This window comes from Equus caballus, chromosome 10 (genome assembly GCF_041296265.1).
Source record: "Equus caballus isolate H_3958 breed thoroughbred chromosome 10, TB-T2T, whole genome shotgun sequence".
NCBI lineage: Eukaryota > Metazoa > Chordata > Mammalia > Perissodactyla > Equidae > Equus > Equus caballus.
In genome coordinates, this window is record NC_091693.1 from 4,218,843 (window position 1) to 4,240,713 (window position 21,871).

Below are 21,871 nucleotides of genomic sequence, written 5' to 3' on the forward strand. Positions count from 1 at the left end.
GGGACAAACTATTTCTCATCTTTTTTTTTTTGTTTTGAGGAAGATTAGCCCTGAGCTAACATCTGCCGCCAATCCTCCTCTTTTTGCTGAGGAAGACTGGCCCTGAGCTAACATCTGTGCCCATCTTCCTCTACTTTATATGTGGGATGCCTACCACAGGATGGCTTGCCAAGCGGTGCCATGTCTGCACCTGGGATCTGAACCAGCGAACCCTGGGCCACCGAAGTTGAACGGGTGCACTAAACCTCTGAGTCACCAGGCCAGTCCTATTTATGTCATCTTGGTGTGGAGAATACCTTTCTGAACATGTCATCAAGGTGAATTGTAAAGGGAAGAACTCATAAGCTTGACAATATAAAATTTGTATGGCAAAAAAAGTTGTACTTTTTTAACTGTTTATATTGTTTACATAACAAAAGTTCAAGGAGAAAACGTACCGAGAGAAATATTTGTAAATATATATAACGAAGGGTTAAAATCCTTCATATGTAAAAGAACTCACGTAGGAAATAAGACCACCACCACTATGGAAAAGCAGACAAAGGATAGAAACAGGTATTTCCAAAAGGAAAAAGCAAATGGGCAAATAAACACTCCATCAGGATGTATTCACCTCCAGTGCTGATCAAAGAAAGCAAACTGGAATGTATCATTTTTGCCTGGTTTTGCAAAACTCAAAAAGATATTTTAAAAAAATCAAAGCAATGAATGATACCCAGTGTAAGCAAAGGTGCAGGAAGATGAGCAGTCACACACAGCGGGGAGGCAGGACCACTTCTGGTGGGTAATTAGGTGACATGTATCTTTGAGCTACCAAATCCACGCCTAGAAGCGTATCCCAAGGGAACACGGGGCAAAGTGCGCGAAGATGCTCACGGAGGCTGCTGACAGCAGCAAGTGTTTGGAAGCTCCCTAAAGAATGAAGTTCACAGGCACCTTGTTTAGGGCTGCTAAAAGCAGACAGCACGCAAAGCCCTCACGGACAGGATGAGTTGCACACCCTCAAGAGGCAGGCCCCGGATCAGAGGATCCAAAGATTTAGTGCCGAGCAAGTTACAGAGCTCAGGCGGGAGGGCTGGTGGGACAATGAGGGATCTGTACACGTCCTGGTATTTTCTAAACGTTTTGCAATCCTGTTCTTAATCAGAAAAATAAATAAATAAAGCTGTATTTAAAAGCAAAAAAGCAACTAGAATTCTCTGAAAAGGGACTTTATCTTGATGATGCTTTTTAATGAAGCCATTTCAGAGCCCGTTTATTTAAAATAGAACCAAATCACACAGTGAAGCTTTACTGGCCATTCAACATTACACAGACACACGCAGACGTGAAAAACAACTTGAACTGCCCTGATTAAGTCAGCCAAACTACTTCTGTGGCACCTGTGTTATTCTCCAGCACAAATGTGGAAGGGAGAAAACAGAACGTCCCCCAAAGGTCTTATTTTTGTGTGACCGACATTTGTAGAGTCCCTTTCAGGCCAAAATGACATGGTTGGAAGCCTCAGATGAATAGCAGTTGGCATGCCCACAACATGTGATTTTTTTTTCACTGGCTTTAATGTGGAATTCAGCACGTGACACGTTTGGATCCTTACAGATGCCCATAAAATTCCCAAGTTTCCCTGAGAAGCTCTCCCTTTAAACTGCCTGTACTCTTGCAGCTCTGGCACTGAGCAACAAAGAAATCTTAAAGAAACTATTCTACAAAAGTGACTAAAGACATTTCTGCAGACATGATTGTCTTGAGGCTCATGGGCCCGTGGCAAGCGTCACTTCTAAAAGGTCAGGCGGCCTGTGAGAAGCTGGTGTCCAGCAGCGGCTCCTGGATTGTTTCCCAACCAGAAAATCAAAGCTCTGGTAACCCTGGGTCCGGCAAGACTCCCAACGGCCCTTCTCAAACTCCAAAATAAACCCCAAACTCACAAGGGCCAGGACCTGGGTTTAAACGGCGGCAGTCAAAATGGCCCTGCGTGAAAGGGCTTATGGCAACCAACTCACAACCTCTCCTTGAGAAGCGAGGTCAGAAGCAGACATTTTGAAGCATTAACCAATGGCTTTTAAAAGAACAAATTCTGCAGTGCCCAAAATGTCATATAATTTTTTCTTTTCTAAATTAAAAGTAGTCCAAGACGAGTCACCTAACAGGATTACTACGAAAAGAAACATAATGCTTGGAAGCATTTTTCACGGTGCTGGGATTAACTCCTATGCACCAAGCCAGGGCTGGAAAGCTCCGAGACAGGCACCACCTCCCCCTTTGTCTCCACTCTCTCCTCCTAAATGGAAGTTTGAGGCGATTCAGGAAAACTCAGAGTGATGGAGCTGGGAAGAGGAAAGCAAGCCAGGCATGGGGGGCAGCCTCTCCTGGCCCCGGCCTGGGTGCCTCCGTCAAAGCACATCTCCCACCTTCCACCTGAATCCCCCACTGAACCACAGGCCCCAGAGGCAGGGCCTGTGACATCACAGCATCCAGCACAGTGACAGGCACAGGCGGGCCTATAAGTACGGGCTGCTTGCCAGACACACACAATTAAGAGGAGGCCAGATACTGTTCACTTTGAAGAGGTGGATTGTACAGGTTGTGAATTATGTCTCCATACAGTTGTTATTTAAAAAAAAGAAGAAAGGGAGGAAAGAAGGGGGAGAGAGAGAGGAGGAGAGAGAGAGGAAAGAGGAGGCAGATACCCAGGAATTAGATGTGGCGGGGACTCATAAACTCGAGCTATTCAGGTATGTAAGGGTAGTGAACCAACATCTTTGATTTACTCTGAAACGCATCAGAAAATAAGATGGATTGACGTACAGACACAGGGATGCAGAGATGGACAAATGTGATGAGGTGACTAGAGCAAAATATTCATGGTTGTTATCTAGGTAGTGAGGGTACAGGGGTTACTGCAAAATGCTTTCCATTTTTCTCTAAGTTTGGAAATCTTCAGAATAAAAGATTGGGGGAAAAAACTGACTATTCTTCCAAAAGCATGGCCTAAATTGGTTACAACATTTAAGAAAAAAGATACTAAAATAGGATACAATTTAAAAATCCACAGCAGGCCCCCACAGACCCTCTTTGACTTGGCCTCCTGGGGCAGGCTGGCCCGGCGTCCAGACCCCTTCCCCAGGCAGGTGAGGAGCCTCAGAGTGACCAGAGGATGGCACGAGGCTCCTGGGGTGGCCTGCCGAGGGGCTCAGGGTCACCCTGCAGGAATCAGCTGCCCATTGAGCCCACGACCACTTGCGGGGGATACACAATTTCCCTGTTCCCCTTTTAAGCAGCAAGTCCAGAGCCCCTCGCTGTGAGGTTTACCTTGAGAACAACTGAGAAGTCAACGTCCTTGGTTTCCTTCAGGCCAAGCGGAATCAGTGGAATCGTGAATGCCTCCCTATAAGGAACACAGCAAGGTACATGAATGTCCCTGTCCCGGCCACTCTGCACCCACAGCCTTCCCCCAGCACCCCTCTCCTCAGGCCAATCTAGCACATGTCAGTTTATTTTCCAGAAAGACGATTTGGGTTGCATCCCTGTCTCTGTTCTAACACTGGGCTTGGTCCCCGCGACCTGTGGACCATCCAGCCTAACACTGAGGTGCCTACCATCTCCACCCCGCTGTAGCCTCCAGCCTCAGCCCTTCTCTCAGTCACTGTGCTGGGACTCTATGGAGTATAGGCTTGCCCCTGCTGTGCTCACTGCTGCCCCACCTGGGCCTACCATCCTGCCACTGGACCTTTGTTATCAAGCCCCAATGCCCCCCGTCCCGTCCCCCCCCCCCCCGCCGCCCACCGCAGTGGGTGCCCCGCTACCGCAGCCCTCCAGCCCTGGGCTCTCAGCAGCCTCCTCCTCTGGGGCGTGTCCCTCTAGATGACTCATCGCCTGCACAGAGAAGGCCTTGAGGGCAGGGGTCCCATCGGCCACTAAGCGTGCCGTTGCTCCAGCCCTAAGTCAGGCCCTGACCCACCACTTCCCTGCTACCTCCTCTCCCCACCGACCCTCTGGTTACCCCATAGGTGGCCCTGGGGGTGCTCCCGAGCCTCCGTTCTTAGCCGCAGGGCCAACAGGAAGTGAACCAGCTCCAGCGGTGTTTTGCAAACAGGGATTTAGCTCCCTGACCTGTAACAGGAGACCTCGTGGGGCTCCTGAGCCTAGCCCGGGGGAGGTCAGGACTGCTGGGCAGCGTGAGGGGACAATACTGCTGTAAGCTGAAACTGCCCCTGTGCCGGGCGGAACACAACAGGGCCCAGCTGAAAGCAGGCGACACCCAGCTGGCGTGTGGCTTCCCCCAAGACCATGGGGGGAGCTGGACCCAGCTGGAAGGGGACGAGGACCATCCACCCCACCCCTCTGGGCCCAGCGACCTCCTATCCTCCCCCCACACCGGGCTGGGGGCAAGCCCTGCTCTTCCCATGACTGCCCAGGAGCAGCGAGCATCCGGAGTCCCCCTGCCAGGGCACCCCAGCCCCAATTCTGCGCGAACGTAACTTTCTCCGTGACCCCCGGCCTCCCTGTGTTTTCTCGTCTGCACGAGGAGACAGTTTCTTCCCTGCCTTCCTCCCGGAACTGTTTAAAGATCAACTGTGCTAAGAAAGAAACAATCTGCTTTGAAAACAGAAAAGAGAGGCGATGCCATGTGAGGTGTCATTATGAACCTGCACAGCTCCCCCGCCTTCCCAGCGGCACGGGGGACGGCCTGGCCACTTCAGAGCCACACCGTGGTCACACAGGGGCCTTGACTGCATGTCTCTGTGGGACGCCCTCCCGATGGATGTGCCTGCACTTCAGAACAGCAAGTGGGACCATGAAACATCCTACGTTTATCACCAAAGTTTGGCCCTGTTTCGCCTCCTCAAGGAACTTTGACCTATTGGGCAAAACATTGGAATTTAAAAGCACAGTGCAGACTGGGAGAAGCCTTCCAGCTGCTGTTCTGACTAGATGTTTGAAACTGCAAGAGGAGCCAGGGGTAAGCCGGCCCGGGCCCACGGACGCCCCAGCGGAGGGGCAGAGGTTTCACGCACTGAGACTTTCCCTCCAGCTCTGAAAAACACCCCAGGCGCTGGGCAGAGGGTTGGGGACAATCAGGAAAAGACATTCCAAAGCTGACTCAAGGCTCCCAAATGTCGTCCTTCTGTTAAATCAGGAAGTGTTTTCTGACTGAGTTTCTCCCTGGCTCCCCAGCCTTTTGAGACGTCTCACTTCCCCGTACAGAATAGCAGGGAAACTGCTCTGCAGAGCTTCTCAAAGCCATTTCTTCTTAAAGACGGACGTTTTTTTCAAAGGCAGCTCACCTTGGGGCGGGAGACTTTCTGAGCTGTTCTGGAGGCCACACCTCAATATTTCACCTCCCACCGACACTCCCTAAGGAATGCCTCTGAATCAGCACATTCATCGCTCAGATATTTACCAGGGTACATTTCCAAAGTGTCTCAGTTACACTATCTCCTTGCAGAACTCACAAATGCCTCATAATCTTTGATGTAAAAGGCAGTTTATACGTTTTGGCATTCTATCAACAGAACGACCCAGGGCAGGCCCTGTGCTCGGTGATGAGGCTGGGAGGCAAGAGGGCAGGGCACCGTGGGCCCCACCCGGCAGGTCGGCCCTCATGGCAAACCACAGAAGTGCTTCCAGGGCACCTTTATGGCAGAGCCACCGCCAGGCAACGTGAGAGATGCCATCTCCCCACTGGACCCAGCCAGCAGCTCTCCTGTAAAACCATGTCCCAAGGGGTCCCAGGACAAACAAATGCCTTTTTGGTCAACTCTCCAGGTATTCCCAACAAACTCCACGGGCTCATCCCCTTAACTCTCGCACCTTGGTCAATCCCACACCGATCATTCCCTCACTTTCCAAAGTGGAGTCTATCTGTGCACCATCCCTGAGGTGGGCACATTCCAAAGCCCAGAAAATCTCTGGAAGAAGCACTGTCTCCACTCACTCTGTGCTCTGATAGACGCCCACGGAGATGTTGAGCCCCTCCAGCTCTTCCTTGAGCATCTGCAGGTCTGAGTTCACGAAGCTCAGTTCCAGGCGCACTTGCTCCCGTACCTTGGGGTTTGTGGCTGCCCTGTTAAAAGAGAGGGGGAAGAGAGGCACCCTCAGCCAAGCACCCCAGCTGCCGGGTGAGCAGATGCCCCCATCCCCACAGGGAAGCTCTGAGGGTCCACTTCAGATGTGAGTGCCAGATGTGATCAGATAAGGAGTCTCAGAGATGCTGGGTACCTGCCCCATCTTGAGCCATACCTGCCAGCAAATGGAGCTGGGACATAGCCAATGAGACCAAGTTGTCACACACGAACCCTAAAATATGCTTGCAAAGAATTAGCCTTGAGAAGAAAAAAGAGAACTGCTCCCAGCCACCCATAAAAGACCATAAATTATCCCCTTATAAAGAAATGGGTTAGAAAATAGAAGAGGAGGTAACACTTCCCAGCTCATTCTATGAAGATAGTAGCACCCTAATCCAAAACCAAAGAAAGACAGCACAAGAAAACAAACAACAGACCCGCATCCTTCATGAATATATATGCAAAAATCCTCAACAAACTATTAGCAACCCAAACCTAGTAACATATAAAAAGAATTATACATCATGATCAAGTGGGATTTATCCCAGGAATGCAAGGTTGGTTTAACATCTGAAAATCAATTAATGTAACATACTATATTAATACAATTAAGAACAAAAAGTACATGGTCATCTCAATAAATGCAGGAAAAAAGCATGTGATAAAGTCCAACACAGATGCTTGGTAAAAATTCTCAACAAACTAGGAATAAGAGAGAATTTGCAAAACTTCAAAACACCTTTTACAAAACTTGATAAAAGGCATTTATGAAAACCCACAGCTAACATCACACTTAATGGTGAAAGAATGATGCTTTCCCCCTTATGATCAGGAACAAGGCAGACATCCACTTTTGCCACTTCCAATCAACTCTGTGCTGGAGGTTGAAGCCAGTGGCAATATGGTAAACAAAGAAATTAAAGGTCTCCAGATTGGAAAGGAAGAAGTAAAATTATCTTTATTCACAGATGACATTATCTCCTTTGTAGAAAATCCCAAGGCGTCCACAAAACAAATACTAGAACTAATAAATTTAGCAAGGTCACAGGATACAAGTCAATATACAAAAATCAGTTTTATTTCTATAACTAGCAAAAAACAATCTTAAAATGAAGTTAAGAAAACAATTTCATTCACAATAGCACCAAAAAGAATTAAAACTTAGGAATAAATTCAACAAAAGAAGACTTGTACACTGAAAACTACGAAACTGCTGAGATAGTAAATGGGGAGACATTCCATGTCTATGTATCGGAAGATTCAAGAGGTCATTGTTGAGATGTCAATTCTCCCCAGTTGACCTATCGATTCAATGCAATTCCAATCAAAACTCTAATAAGCTTTTTGGTAGAAATTGACAAGCTGACCCTAAAATTTATATGGAAATGCAAAGGACTTACAATAACCAAGTAATTTTGAAAAAAAAGAACAAAGTTGGAGGATTTATGCTATCCGATTTAAAAACCAAGACAACGTGGTATTGCATAAGGACAGGCAATGGAACAGAAAGGAATCCAGAAATAAATCCTTACATTTGTGGTCAACTGATTTTGACAAAGGTGAAAAGATGATTCAAGGGGGAAGAGACAGTCTTTCTGACAAATGGCGCTGAAGCAACTGGACATGGACAGGATGTCAGTGTTCCCAAGACCACCTCAGGTTCAGGGATCCACTAGGAGGACTCACAGGACTCAGCATATAGTTGTCCTCAGGGCTCTGATTTATTACAGCAAAGGGACACAAAGCAAAATCAGCAGAGGGAAGGTGCACGGGTGAGGTCCAGAGGAAACCAGGTGCAGGCTGCTAAGAGTCCCCTCTCTCAGGGGAGGCACACAGGACAGCTCAATTCCTCCAGGAAAGACTTGTGACAGCATGTGTGAAATGCTGTCCACCAGGGAAGCTCATGAGGGACATAAGGCCCAGGGTTTTTACTGGGGGCTGGTCAGGTAGGCACCTCTGCCTAACATGCTTCAAGGCTCCAGACTCCCAGAAGGAAGGCAGGGGTGCGGCATAAACCGCACTGTTGCACAAACGATGGTGGGACTCTTCTGAAATTTAAGTTTCCTGACACCAGGCAAGGGCCAGCCTTGTGAGCAGGGCTTTCTAAGGATAGCGGTCTCAGGCCTGCTGTGACGGCTCTTTTCTGCATAATAGGCAAAAAACAACCCTCAATTTAAATCTCATACTGCTCACAAATATTATGTCAAAATGCATCAGAGACCTCAATATAAGAGGTAAAACTCTAAGACATCTAGAAGAAAACATAGAAGAAAGTCTTCATGACCTTGGGTTGGGCATTCTTAGCGATACACCAAAAACACAAACTACAAAAGAAGAAACTGATAAACTGGACTCTATTAAATTTAAATACTTCTGTGCTTCAGAAGACACCATTAAAAAAATGAAGACAAGCCACAGACTGGGAGAAAATATTTGCCAATTAAATATCTGATAAAGAATTTGTGGGGCCAGCCCAGTGGCACAGCAGTTAAGTGCATACGTTCCGCTTTGGTGGCCTGGGGTTTGCCAGTTCAGATCCCGGGTGCAGACATGGCACTACTTGGCAAGCCATGCTGTGGTAGGTGTCCCACATATAAAGTAGAGGAAAATGGGCATGAATGTTAGCTCAGGGCCAGTCTTCCTCAGCAAAAAGAGGAGGATTGGCAGCAGATGTTAGCTCAGGGCTAATCTTCCTCAAAAAAAAGAATTTGTATCTAGAACATATAAAGAGTTCTATTAATTAAATAATCAAAAGAACACAATTTTAAAAAATGGGCAAAAGATTTGAATAGAGATTTTACTTAAGAAGATGTCTAAATGGCTAATAAACACATGAAAAGATGCTCAATTTCATTAGTCAACAGGGAAATGCAAATTGAAACCATAATGAGATACCAACACACACCTGCTAGGTTGGCGATAATAAAAAAGACAAACAATAACAAGTGTTAGTGAGGATGTAGAGAAACTGGAACCCTCATCCACTGCTGAATGGAAATGGCACAGCCGGTTTGAAAAACATCTAGTTGCTAAAAATGTTACACATAAACTTACCATACAACTGAGTACACCCATTCCTAGGAATCTATATGAGAGAAATGAAAACATAGGTCCAAAGACATGTATGTGAATGTTTATTATAGTAACATTATTCATAATAGCTAACAAGTGGAAACAACCTGATATCCACTAACTGGCAAACGGAGACACAAAATGTGGCCCATCCACAAGACAGAGCATTGGAAAGGAACATGAAGGGACAACCGTGACCGCAGTTCTCCAGTGGTGGTTTTGACATGCACTAGAAGAGCTTACAGGTGCTCCCGCATTTTACAGATTAGGAATGACTGCAAAAATCACAGCGGCATTAACAACCAAGTACTGAGCCAGGCCTTGCCGAGCACATTTCCAGGAACCAACACCTGATGTTCATCAGCCAAGAGCGCCAGCCAGCCCAAGAGATGGTGCCTGACCACCCCCCTCCTCAGCCGATGAAAATCCAGCCACCTGTCATTGCCCTGCTCTGCTCACCACCTGTTCACCCTTCCTCCAGTGAGCAGAGTGCTAACCTGCTTCCCCCACAGCCTGCCTGCTCCCCGGGGGCTCTCCCGACCTTACCACATCTTTGGGCCCAACAGTTTCTCTCCGTGATGTATTCGTGCTCATTCTCTTCCTTCTCTCTCTCTCCCCCTCCCTTCACTGAACTCCTTCTCCTTGACTGACAAGCTTATGCCCGCCCTTCAGTAAAAGCTGTGCTTGACCCTGGCTGCAGATGGCACTTGTCCTCTCACTGCCCAGTAAGTTTCCACACGTGCACGTTTGGGCTCCCCAGACAGGCAAGGAGACTGGAAGCTCAGCTTGGTGAATATCATTGGTTTGGGGATTTGTTTTTGGGGATCCAGGATCACCAGTAAGAAATACATTTTATATCACAACACAGCACATGCACAGTACTATATACTGGGGTTGGGGGGCTTTGGGGAGAAGAAGAAGAAGAAAAAAAAAAGATTGGCAACAGATGTTAGCTCAGGTGCCAATCTAAAAAAAAAGAGTGAGTGAGGCTATGGGGGCAGGAGAAAGAAGAACATAAAAGAGACTTAGCTAGAAATAAGGCTAGTACATATGTACAGTACATGCACACGCACCGCTAAAACAACAATCGCACAAAACCACACTTTGCCATACATGTGATGCACCCCAAAATAATCTTATTCTGCTCTAAAAACTTCTTTTAAAATGAAGATTTTCACTTCTCCAGGACTGATTCTCTGATACCAGCTGCTGTCCAGCAGTTCAGTTCACTTCTGACTCCAGCTCCTGGTGAAGGCACAGACCCCACGGGTTAAGGCCTCCGTGCCCCAGGACTGGGGCCCCCCACTTCAGGACCAGGGCACCTCTACTTCTGACCAGCCAGCTACAAATCAGGGGTTCCCACAACCCCTCCTCAGGTTTGGTAACTCACTACAACTCACCAAACTCAGGAAAACACTTTACTTACATTTATTGCGGGTTATTGTAAAGAATACAACTCAGAACAGCCAGATGGAACAGATCCAGAGGCCGAGGAGGGGGGCGGAGCTTCCATGCCCTCTCCAGGCGTGCCACCCTCCCAGCACCTCGCTGTGTTCACCAACCCAGAAGCTCCATAAACCCCTTCATTCAGGGCTTTATAGACATTTCATTACATGGGCACAACTGGTTAAACATTGGCCACTGGTGACTGAGCTCAACCTCCAGCCCCTCTCCCCTTGTTAGAGGTCTGGGGGTGGGGCAGAAAGTTCCAACCCTCCAATCGGGCTGTGTGTTTCTGTCAACCAGTCCTCTACCCTGAAGGTGCCCCGCACCCCTCAGGAGTCATCTCATTGGCATACAGAAGACATTTCAAGAGATTCCAAGGCTTTAAGGAGCTCTGTGCCAGGAGTCAGGCACAAAGACCAAATATTTATCTTTTATTATACCACAGCAACCCAATGAATTGATTTTAATAAACACCGCAGGCACCACTTGCACCTTGCAAAACCAGCACCACAGAGATGTTACTGAGAACGTGACTGATACACTAGCTGGTAATGTCCACGAGGATGCAAGGGAGAAAATTCTCCCAGCCCTCAGGACTGGGAATGGCCGCTTCTCAGCAACAGGTGTGCTTTTGGCTAACGGGTATGAAACGTGTTCCAGATCACATTCCCCTCTTCTTATTCCCTGCCAGGAAGCTCAGAGACACTGTGGCCCGTATCTAACAAAGGATATAGGACGTTGTAGCATGTACTAGCCTTATTTCCAGCTAAATCTCTTCTATGTTCTTCTTTCTCCTGCCCCCATAAGCCTCACTCACTCTTTTTTTGTTTTTTAAAGAGTGGCACCTGAGATAACATCTGTTGCCAATTTTTTTCTTCTTCTTCTTCTCCCCAAAGCTCCCTCCCCACCCCAGCACACAGTTGCATATTCCAGTTGGAGGTCCTACTGGCTGTGCTCTGTGGGACGCCGCCTCAGTATGGCCTGATGAGTGGTGCCATGTCCACACCCAGGATCTGACCCAGCGAAACCCCGGCCTGCCAGAGCGGAGCACACAAACTTAACCACTTGGCCACAGGGCCGGCCCTCACTCACTGTTGTTTTAATCTCACATGATGTACGAGCTTGTTAAGGTGTCTCAAACCCATTCTGGAATGAGGCAAGATAAACAACGGTAACTCCTGCAGGACAAGACCTTTGCCTTCTCTTTCTTTCTATTTCTCCTGAACCTGGCATAGTCCTTTCCACATAGTGAGGGCTCAACAAATTTCAGGTGATGAAAGAACAAATGGCAGGGTAAAGACCACTCTTTAGAGTCAGTGGCGGGGGCTGCTGTCTGGTTCTCAGCAACAAAAGGGGTCCAACTTAAATATAACAATTTAGACCCTAAGACCCCCGCCCAAATGCCTGGAGAGCCCCCAGTTACGCCAGCTCTTGATTTTTCCACCTCTATATATTGATTTGCCACTTGTCCTCCCTCTCGACTTGGCAACAATTTGAGATCCAGGATTCGCAACCAATTGATGAGCTGTTCTCTGGAAGTGGACCTCTTTGCATGGGTCCCTCTGGACAAGGTCGGTGGCCAGGCGAGGCCTCAGGGTCAGTTTCCACAATGCAGACCTCCACGTACAGGGATGATTCAGAAATGCACCCTGGAGTGGGGGCTGTTTCTCGTATGGTAGTGATTTTTCACTGCTCACCAGTATGGGGAGTTTCTCAAATATGGGGTATCAATTCAGTACGGGGCGTGTGCCCTGCTCCTCTGTGCCCAGGCTGGGGAAATAACCTGGGCAACCAACATTAACAGAATCAGCCGGCCTAGATTAGGAGTTAAGACCAGAGCCTTGGGGCCAGCCCGGTGGCGCAGTGGTTAAGTTTGCACATTCCGCTTCAATGGCCCAGGGTTCGCCAGTTCAGATCCGCGGTGTGGACGTGGCACCACTTGGCAAGCCACCCTGTGGTAGGTGTCCCACATATAAAGTAGAGGCAGATGGGCACAGATGTTAGCTCAGGGCCAGTCTTCCTCAGCAAAAAAGAGGAGGATTGGCGGCAGATGTTAGCTCAGGGCTAATCTTCCTCCAAATAAAAAAATTAAAAAAACAACAGACCATAAGACCATAGCCTTGGTCTCAGTACTGGCGCCCTGCTCCTGGACTGCCTTTCCGGAGGGAAAGGGGCCTTCCTGGAAGAACACGGCTTTTCTCAGCTCTCCCTTGGGTGTGCGCCCCCTCTGAGACCCCTGTGGCCTGGTCACTGATGCTACAGCCAAAGGAGGCCTTTGAGGCTGAGCGGGACGAGGCACAAGAAGTGTTTCAGCCTTTCCTGCCAGCGTCTCCCAGCCCAGGTTCTCCACGGCTCCCTCTGGCCTGGGCCACCAGGGAAAGCCCTACTGCCCTGGGTTTTTCCATGAAGAACATGCACATACTGCAAAAAGTCAAGCATGAGAAGGTGTCGCACTTTCTCTCTCTGAGTGATCCACCCACCAGCTGTGAACAGGGGAAGGAAGGCCACGTTCATTTATTTCCTGAGGCCACTGAGCACATCCACATGCTCTCCCTCCATCTGGAGCTTCAGGGACCTTTTCTACCAGGAGAATCCCCTCTGTGATGATGGTCTCCACTCCAAGTCCAAAATTTCCTTGACGTCTCCTGTTTTTGTCTTAAAGGTGCATGTGAATTTTGCATTCTGACCCATATATATATATATCTCCATTTGTTTTCGTGTAACTTTTTTCTCCCAAGTCTTTTAGTAAAATTGTCCCTTTAGGAACAGACACATTGACAGGCACCATGGGCTGCATCAGCTTCAGAGAAACCTCACTGGAGCCGCTTGGCCTTAATCCATCTGACCCCAAATCCTGCTATGCCAGGCATTCAGGGAGGCTGGGGCAAGCACTGCCCCGTGCCCTCATGTGGCCACCGGCTAAGGCAGCAGATCAGCCGGTCCGACAAGACATCTGCTCCCAGCCCATCTTGCAGGGTAGGAAGGCCCCAAAGGCCATGGAGGGCTTGCATACCTCACTGCACACATGCACCAGCTCCCTCATAACCAACAGTGAGCAGTCACTAACCTCAAGTCACTCCCATTACAGCCCAAGCCACGCCAGGTCACCCCTGGCCCAGGACTTCAGAAATTCATGGGCCTCTGGTCCAGAGGTCACAAACTAGAGGTCCATAGGACCATTCACTTGGCTCCTAGGGTGTCATTTTTTCCCCCTTGAACTAGTTACCAATATTTAAAAATTCAACTATCAGAAGATTTTTTAAAAAGTCAGATCTCTACCTTCTCCTAATGAAAAAAAAAATCTGAAGATCTGGCAACTCTGGCCCTGCCCTCCACATGGGGCAAACTGCAGTTGCCCCCTCCAGAGAGAGTGTACACTCTGCACTTCACCGCAGTCCCCACCACTCCCTATTGTATCACAGCACCAGTCCCAGCCTCTTTCACTCTTTTCCATGACCACCTGGCCCCCAAAAAGCCCAGAGTGGGCCACCCCTACTCTGGTCCAGTAGCTACCAGTACGAGAGGGGAACCTGAAGCCCAGAGATGTTTAGTGAGCTGCTCTTGTTCAAAGCAGCAGCTAGTTAAAACTGAACCAAGGTGGGCCGGCCCCATGGCCGAGTGGTTAAGTTCGCATGCTCCGCTTCAGCGGCCCAGGGTTTCGCCGGTTCGGATCCTGGGCGTGAACATGGCACCGCTCATCAAGCCACGCTGAGGCAGCATCCCACATGCCACAGCTAGAAGGACCCACAACTAAAAATACACTACTATGTACCGGGGGGCTTTGGGAGAAAAAGAAAAAATAAAATCTTGAAAAAAAAAAAGAAAACCGAATCAAGTGGCAACTTGCTTTAAACTTCACAAAGACCATCTGTTTCAGAGAAACATCATCACATTTCTCCCCCAGCTTTTCTCAAGGGAGGGGAGGGAGCTAAGAAAAGAGAGAGAATATTGTCCTTGCTTAGCCTGAAGAAATACATTTAAAATATCTCATATCCTCCTAGTCAAACTCCAGGAAGGTCATGGCTGATACGGATCAGAGAAGGAGAAGACGTTGAAGGGGTACAAACCCCAGCTCCTCACAGTGCCTGCCCGGCCTCGAGCCCCCTGACCGAGGCAGGTGAGGACTGGGACCCTCACATTCCAGCATTTTAAGGGACACTTTCCCAAATGCACCCCCCGCACACATTCCAGCTGCTCTGCCTTCATCTGGGGGCTGCAGTGGGACATCTGGGAACCTGAAAACAGGCAGGCAGACAGGATGGCAGGGCCCAGTTCAGGACTGAAACTGCCCCTAGCCCACAGGGACAGCCACCTAATCAGCCTCCCAGGGACACCCATGCCGCCAGAAAATGGCTTGGCCAAATGCCCCGTTTGTTTTCGGGAAACCGTTGGTAACGGTTGAGTCTGATTAATAAATACCTAGAGGGTTTCCTCTGACAACATTCTGCAGAGGGGGCACTTTGAGCTTTGAGATCACTGAGAGAATCATTAACATCCCCACCCCACCCCCACCCCTGCCCCCACCAGCTCAACCACTGCCCACTTGACAATGAGCCTGAGCCAGCCTTGGGCCTCCGAGAGGCTGTTTGCTGGTGTCATTAACAGCAAGACAGACAAAACCGCCCTGCTTCCCACCTAGACACGTCACGTCCCCTGGTCGGCGGGGCCTGCCTGACCTCTCCGTCTCACCCTGCGTCAACCTCTGTCCCACTTCCCTCTCATTGACGCCCTAGAAACATCACCTCCTGAAGTGACAGGACTGGCTTGCTCATGGATGAAGGTCCCCACAAGAGATCAGACAGCAGGAGAGCAGGGCCTCCTCCGAACAGCCTGCAGCCATATCCCCGCGCGCCTCCAACACGGCCTGCCACTTAGTCAGTGCTCCACGAATCCATCTGTTGGGTGCCTGAGCAGGCAGATACACCCCCGCTCCTGGGGAGGCCACAGTCAGGGTTGCCCACCTGCCCCCCTCGGCTGCACAGCTGGCTTGTCAAACCGTCAACCAAACCCACAGCCCCAAAACACTGGCAAGCCCAGCACACGGCAGGCACTCCCGAAATCGGGGGCCTCTCTCTCCCCAGTCACACTGGCCATATGAGGTCCACCAGGCTGTGGACCTGACAAATCCCAGGTCCAGACTTCCCTGGGGACAGGGACACTGTCAGACATTTTAAAAGGTGAAATGTTACAATATTTTCCCAGGCTCCTCCAGCGACAACCTCCCTTGTTCCAGAAGCAGCTGGAGCAGAGGTTCCCAGACACATGGCCACCCCAGGACTTGTGTCCTCTGCTAGTTCACGAATAACAAAACAAACGCAGACATCACTGTTGCTCCTGACCCTGTGGCCGGTTCGGGGGTTGGTATATTCTTCTTTTGGGCCTTTGCAGCATTTCACAGTAAAAAGGAATAAAAGTGATGCACGCCCTCTGTAAAATGACATCCACACACTGAAGGGAGTGAAATGAAAAGGAGAGGCACCTCCACCCCCAGCCCTGGTCTTGCTCCCAAGAGCGTCCTCTGCTAACAGCTTCTTTCTTCATCCCTTCTGGAAAAAGTCTGTGCATACACAAAAGCATAGGTACAAATCCTTTAGACACACACCCAGGGCATGCTGCCCCGCACCGATCTTTCCCCCCATTTAGTATCTCAGAGATCCTTCCTGAGGAGCCAATACAGACTGATTCAGAAATGAATTTACTCCAAGTTCATGGCCAGAAAGCTTCCTCTCATCTTTACTGAGCGCCCAGGTGAGCGGCCACATGGAAGAGCTGATCACGCCATTCATACATGTCTGTGATGATCAAGCCTTGTGGCTCCTCTATAAACACCCGGTTTGGCATATTTGTTTTTCCCAACAACTTTTCGAGCAGCCTCTGGTTCCCTCAGGCCTCTAACAGTGAAGCGGACCCACTGGGAACACCCATTATTCAAAGCCTGCTAGCTCTCCGGGTTCCTGGCCAGGTCTCCGGGCCCCAGGTCCCTGCAAGCATTCCCCATCTCCTTCAGAGGCTCCAGGAGGCATCTGCCTCACCTATATGGGCAGCTTGGTGCCAGAACAGAGGGCAGCACGGGGCTGACAAGCGTTACCCCTAGAACTCCAAAGGAAGAAGACAGTTGGCACTCTTTGTCAACAAGAGGCAGCTGGCACACCATCTGGCGTTGCAGTGAAGGGTGTGGGGAGGGCTTAGAGCTGCCTGTGACACAGGTAAGGCTTCACTGAGTTCTATGCTTGACAAGTAACTGCTTTACCACCACAGCATAATAATGAGCGCCAGAGAGCACAGGGCTGTGCTGGGCTCCCCTCGTTAGGCAGATGGACACAAGCAATAGAAACGGCCCGTTCCCTCCCGTCTGCCTTCCTGTCCTTCACAGTCAACAAATATTCACCAAGCAGTGACGCTAGCCCAGCAGATGACTAGGCAGTAGGGAGAACAGACAAGTCCCACAGAAATTAAGGAAAACAAACACAAACACAGTAACTAGACTTCCCCCATTGTTCCCCTGTCCCCAGACACAAAAACAGTCTGGATAAAATCTTGTCTTTAACATAACCAAGCTCAAGGCAAGACAGGGTCTGCTCCAGGGCCCAGCAATAAGGAAACCCAAAGCTAAAGCCGAGAGCTAGAGAGGAAGCTGGGCAGGCCTAGGAGTTTAAGGAGTGCATGGCTGGGCCTCAGGAGAGGCTGGGCTCCCAGCTGAGGCAGAGGAGCCGGCAGACACCTACTTCAGAAGGTTTTCTGCTCCCGTTCTCATCCGCACGGCTTTCAGGATCTGCTGGTTCAAGGCAGCCCTTTGATTCTGCAGTTTGCTCCGGCCAGTTTGTGCAAGGGGATTGCAACCCTGAGGGAAAATGAGAGATGCCCCTTCAGAAGTCAGCCACTCTAAAAATGATAACAATATTTAATATCACAGAAAATGTTTTAAAAATGAAATTTTTCTGAAAATAAAAGTAACAACATGTAAAATATACAAAATATCGAAAAGTATAAAAAAAGAAAAGAAAAGCCACTCATAATAACACAGCTCCAAAACGGCGCCAGTGAATTGGGCTCCTTCCTGCCCGTCTATTGCATATGCATGTTGTTATTTCTGACATTCGAGGCTGTGCTGGGAGTCACCGAGACCACCCCCCTGTTTGGAGATGCGCTAGAAGGATTCCCAGGGCTCAGCACACAGCGGCACTCACAGCTAAGATTTATGACAGCTGGATCGAAGGGAAAAGGGCAAGGCGGAGTGGGGAGGAACCACGCACAGGCTTCCTCGGGTTTCTGCCCTCCCAGGAGGGGTCACACGGAACACACTCTTTCCCCAGCAACAAAAATGCAGCAATAGTACGCGATGTCTCTGCCCAGGTCAGCCCATCGGAGAATCAACGCCCAGGGCTTTTATTGGGCGCTGATGACAAAGGCACCCTCTGCCTGGCACGAACCAAACTTCCAGGCTCCCAGAAGGAAAGCAGGTGTTCATTATAACCACACAGTTTGTGCCATTAGTCTGGGCACCAAGAGCCAATCTTATCACTTAGGAGATGGAGGGAACGCTCCAAGAGCCAGGTTCCCAGACACCAGGTGGGGTCACCCTAGCAAGCAGGCCTTTCTCAGGACAAGCAGCCTCAGGCCTGCCATGATAACCCTTTTCTTCTCAGTGGCACATCCAGTTCACTGTTTTCTCAATACTCTATCCAGAAAATTTCCTTTATTATGAAACATTCCTCAAAATCATGATTCTAATAATTGCATTATATTGCCTTTTTTTTAAGAACTTACCATTTCCTTATAGTTGGACATTTAGATTGTATCCAAGTATCTGCTATTATGTAGAATTATTTGATGCATATTTGTAAACATGAATCTTTATAACACTCAAGTTTTTTCTTGAAGGTTTATTTCTAGGGCAGTGTTACGGGGGTCAAATCTCTTTAAGTCCCCGCATGTGCCAGCCCAGTATCCTCTAGGAAAGGCTCTCTCTATTCCCCGTCCCCTCCCCCAAGCCTTAGGCAGCCACACATCTACTTGTGTCTGTAGAGACTGGCTTATTCTGGACATTTCATATAAGTGGAATCATACACCGCACGGTATTTTGCAATGGCCTTCGTTCACTCGGCACAGTGTTTTCAAGCTTCATCCATGATGTAGCGTGTGTCAGTACTTCATTCCTTTTGGTCCCTGAATAATACTCCATCACACGGATAGCCCACTTTTATCTATCCATTCCGCAGTTGGTGGACATTTGGGGGCAGTTTTGACTTCCTGGCTATTATGAATGGGGCTGTTGGTGTGTAAGTTTTTATGTGATGTAAGTTTTCCTCTCTTGCCTACATATCTAGAAGTGGAACTGCTGTGCATACGATTCATTCTACGTTTAACCATTTGAGGACCTGGCAAACTGTTTTCCAAAGTGGCTATACTATTTTACATTCCCACCAACAGTATGTGAGGGTCACAATTTATCCACATCCTCACCAATACTTATCACTGTCTGTCCTTATTACTATAGCCAACCTCGGGCATGTGGTATGTCACTGTGGTTTTGATTCTCATTTCTCTGATGGTTCATGAGTTGAGCATCTTTTCATGTGCCTATTGGTCATCTGTATATCTTCTGTGAAGAAATGTCTGTTCATATCCTCCGCCCATTTTTAAACTGGGTTGTCTTTTCATTGCAGAGTTGCAAAGTATTATTTTTAATCTTTGCTAAGTTGATATACAGAAACAGTATGCCATTCTTCCAATTTGCATTTATTATTAGTGAAAGTAAACATTTTTTCATATATTATTGATCACTTGAATTTCTTTTCCAGTGACTTGTCTGATCTCTGTTCCTTATTTCCTGGAGTATTTGGATGGCAGTGTTTCATTCTGAAAGTGTAAGATCAGAATAAAAGTTTCATTTTAACCTACTGCTGCTCTTCCTGCCCTAGCAGCTAGAAGCCCTGGGACCTGAGTGGGGCCCCATTCCTTTCTGATGCTTATCTCTAGGTTCTGCCCACTGAGGGGGCTGTGGCTTCGCCTGGGGAGTGGCTGGTGGGCAGTACTGGGTGAGGAGCCTGCCCTTTCTCTCTGCTGCGTCACTGCCATCGCAGCTCTGCACACACCTGGCCTCCCCACCTCCGCCCAAGCCACGCCCATGCCTCGACCCCAAGGAGGGAGAGGTGGGTTATCTACAGTCTCGGGATTTGCAGGGATTCCCATATCAGCGGCCTTTGGACCAGTGGGTCAGAAACGAGTTATGTTTCTCCTTCCACAAAGATTTCTCGTTCTCACTTCCCAGCAGATAGCCATCACCTGCCCCCACGCAGCCCCACAAGTTCAAATGACGCAGATATTCAGAATCTGACTTGGAATGGTCTCAAAGTTAACAGCTTTCAAAACCATTAAATGATCCCTGATTTAAAATAACAATCAGAAAACTAACTGTCTTTTCTCAGATAGAAGATTAAAATGTCTTTAACATTAAGCTAATTTAATATTAAAGGGCTAAAATAATTGCCAGCCTCTTTCCTTTCCACTTCCTAAAATTACTGTGAAGGGATGGTTCAGTCTGACTCAAAAATTACATAGTTCGCCAAAGCTGCATGTTCCATTTTATAGAGAAGCTTTAATAACTAATTCCTTCATGAACATTCCCAGAGCTAAGATAAGTAGCCACTCCAGCTCACAGATAAGAACTTTTTCCTGCTGCTATACTTTACCCAACTTCTGGCTGGCCTGGAATTACTACACCCTAACCAGCCCACAGCTGAGGGGTCAACTTTCCAGATAAGACATAGGAATGCTTAGGATTAGATATGACTGAGTAATTGGACTCAAAACTACATTACTTCTTACTGACAGGTAGGAATGTGGAGCCTGCTGGAAACCCCAGAAATGCCCAGAGGGCTATGTGGAAACTTCCTGGAGTTCCGAGAGGCAAATCTGGGCAAGACTGCCAGAAAGACCCCCTGGCATCACCAGAGGCTGTTTTGCCATCCACTGGCCCCTGCCAGGGGGTCTCTGCTGGTGAGGACCCACAGTCCTTGCCCACAACTTACTTCTTGATTGGTTCACAAGAGGATATGGAGCTGCTCCAAGACTGGAGTGAAGGTTTGTGCCAGGGACCAGGGCAGCACCTGGCATGCCTACCTGGCCTGGGAACCTGGAGCAGGGGAGGGGGCAACTGAATCTTCCTGGCCTCAGGAGTCACTGTCTACAAGCCCTACGGTGAAGTCAGTCTTTCCCCTACATGGAGTCTCTTGATTCCCTTACCAGACCAAGGTTTGGGCATTTGCTTCAGTCTCCAAACGTGGAAGGATGGTCAGACAGCCAACACCCAAGGAAGATCAAGTACTGAGTGAAACCTCATCTTCATCACTAGCTTAGTGGGCATCTCCCATGTGTCAGGCAGCCAGTGTGGACCCAGCATCTCAGATCCCACAGTTCTGAGGCTTGGAGGTTAACTGAGCTACTCAAGACCCCAGAGGCAGTATGGGTAGAGCGGGACTTAACCCCACATCCTTCCTGCTGCTCTAAGATGAGCTGTGAGGGAGCCTGAGCAGCAGGAATGTGCGGGATGCTGGGATGACCCACCTGCCGATACCCAGACACCCCTCCCATGCTTCCTGGCTGAGGCCTGCTCAGCATCACTGCACATCTTTGGGGCAAAGTGACCCACGTCCCACTCTCCCACCCCGCAGCCCATGATGGAGAGGGGTCGTAAATCCATGCTCTCACACCTCCTTTCCAAGGGGAAGAACATCTGACTTACGCCTAGCCAGTTGGAAAACTGAAGGCCCCTGGGCCTGAGGTTGGGTCCGGATGAGCACCTGACAACAGGACAATCCCCACTGGCCTTGAACCTAGGATGTCAGACTGGGCAGCTGCAGCCACATTACCACAGCAAGGGAGTGTCTCCCCAGAAATGAGACCAACCCTGGAGGAGCAGAGCTGAGAAACTGAGTCTTAGTGGCAGCATCTGAACCCTAGATCCAGCCTGGCCTGAAGCCATTCCTCTGGACCTCTCAGTTACAGGAGCCAGTGCATTTCCTTTCTTGCCTAAGCCACTTTTTAAATTGAGGTATAATTTACATATAATAAAATGCATAGATTTTAAGTACATAGTTCACTGAGTTTGGACAAATGTGTACACCAGGGTAACCACTACTCCAATCAAAATATAGAACGTTACCACCATCCCCTGGCAACCAATACTCTGGTTTCTATCACCGTAACTTCCACCTGTCCTAGAACTTCGCATAAATGGAATCGTACAGTGTATAGTCTCTGCGTCTGGCTTATGTTGCTCAGTACTA

At 48.8% G+C, this 21,871-nt stretch overlaps 1 protein-coding gene across 1 annotated transcript in view; it reads right to left on the minus strand.

Annotated features, from left to right (window-relative positions):
* The window catches only part of RHPN2 (rhophilin Rho GTPase binding protein 2), a 50,016-nt gene that overhangs the window by 21,170 nt on the left and 6,975 nt on the right, over positions 1–21,871 (minus strand). Inside the window, exons 2-4 of the mRNA XM_023649490.2 lie at positions 17,309–17,424; positions 5,936–6,064; positions 3,310–3,385 (exon numbers count right to left, since the gene is read on the minus strand). Coding sequence (XP_023505258.1) covers positions 3,310–3,385; positions 5,936–6,064; positions 17,309–17,424 — 321 coding nt within the window. The remainder of the gene's footprint in view (positions 1–3,309; positions 3,386–5,935; positions 6,065–17,308; positions 17,425–21,871) is intronic.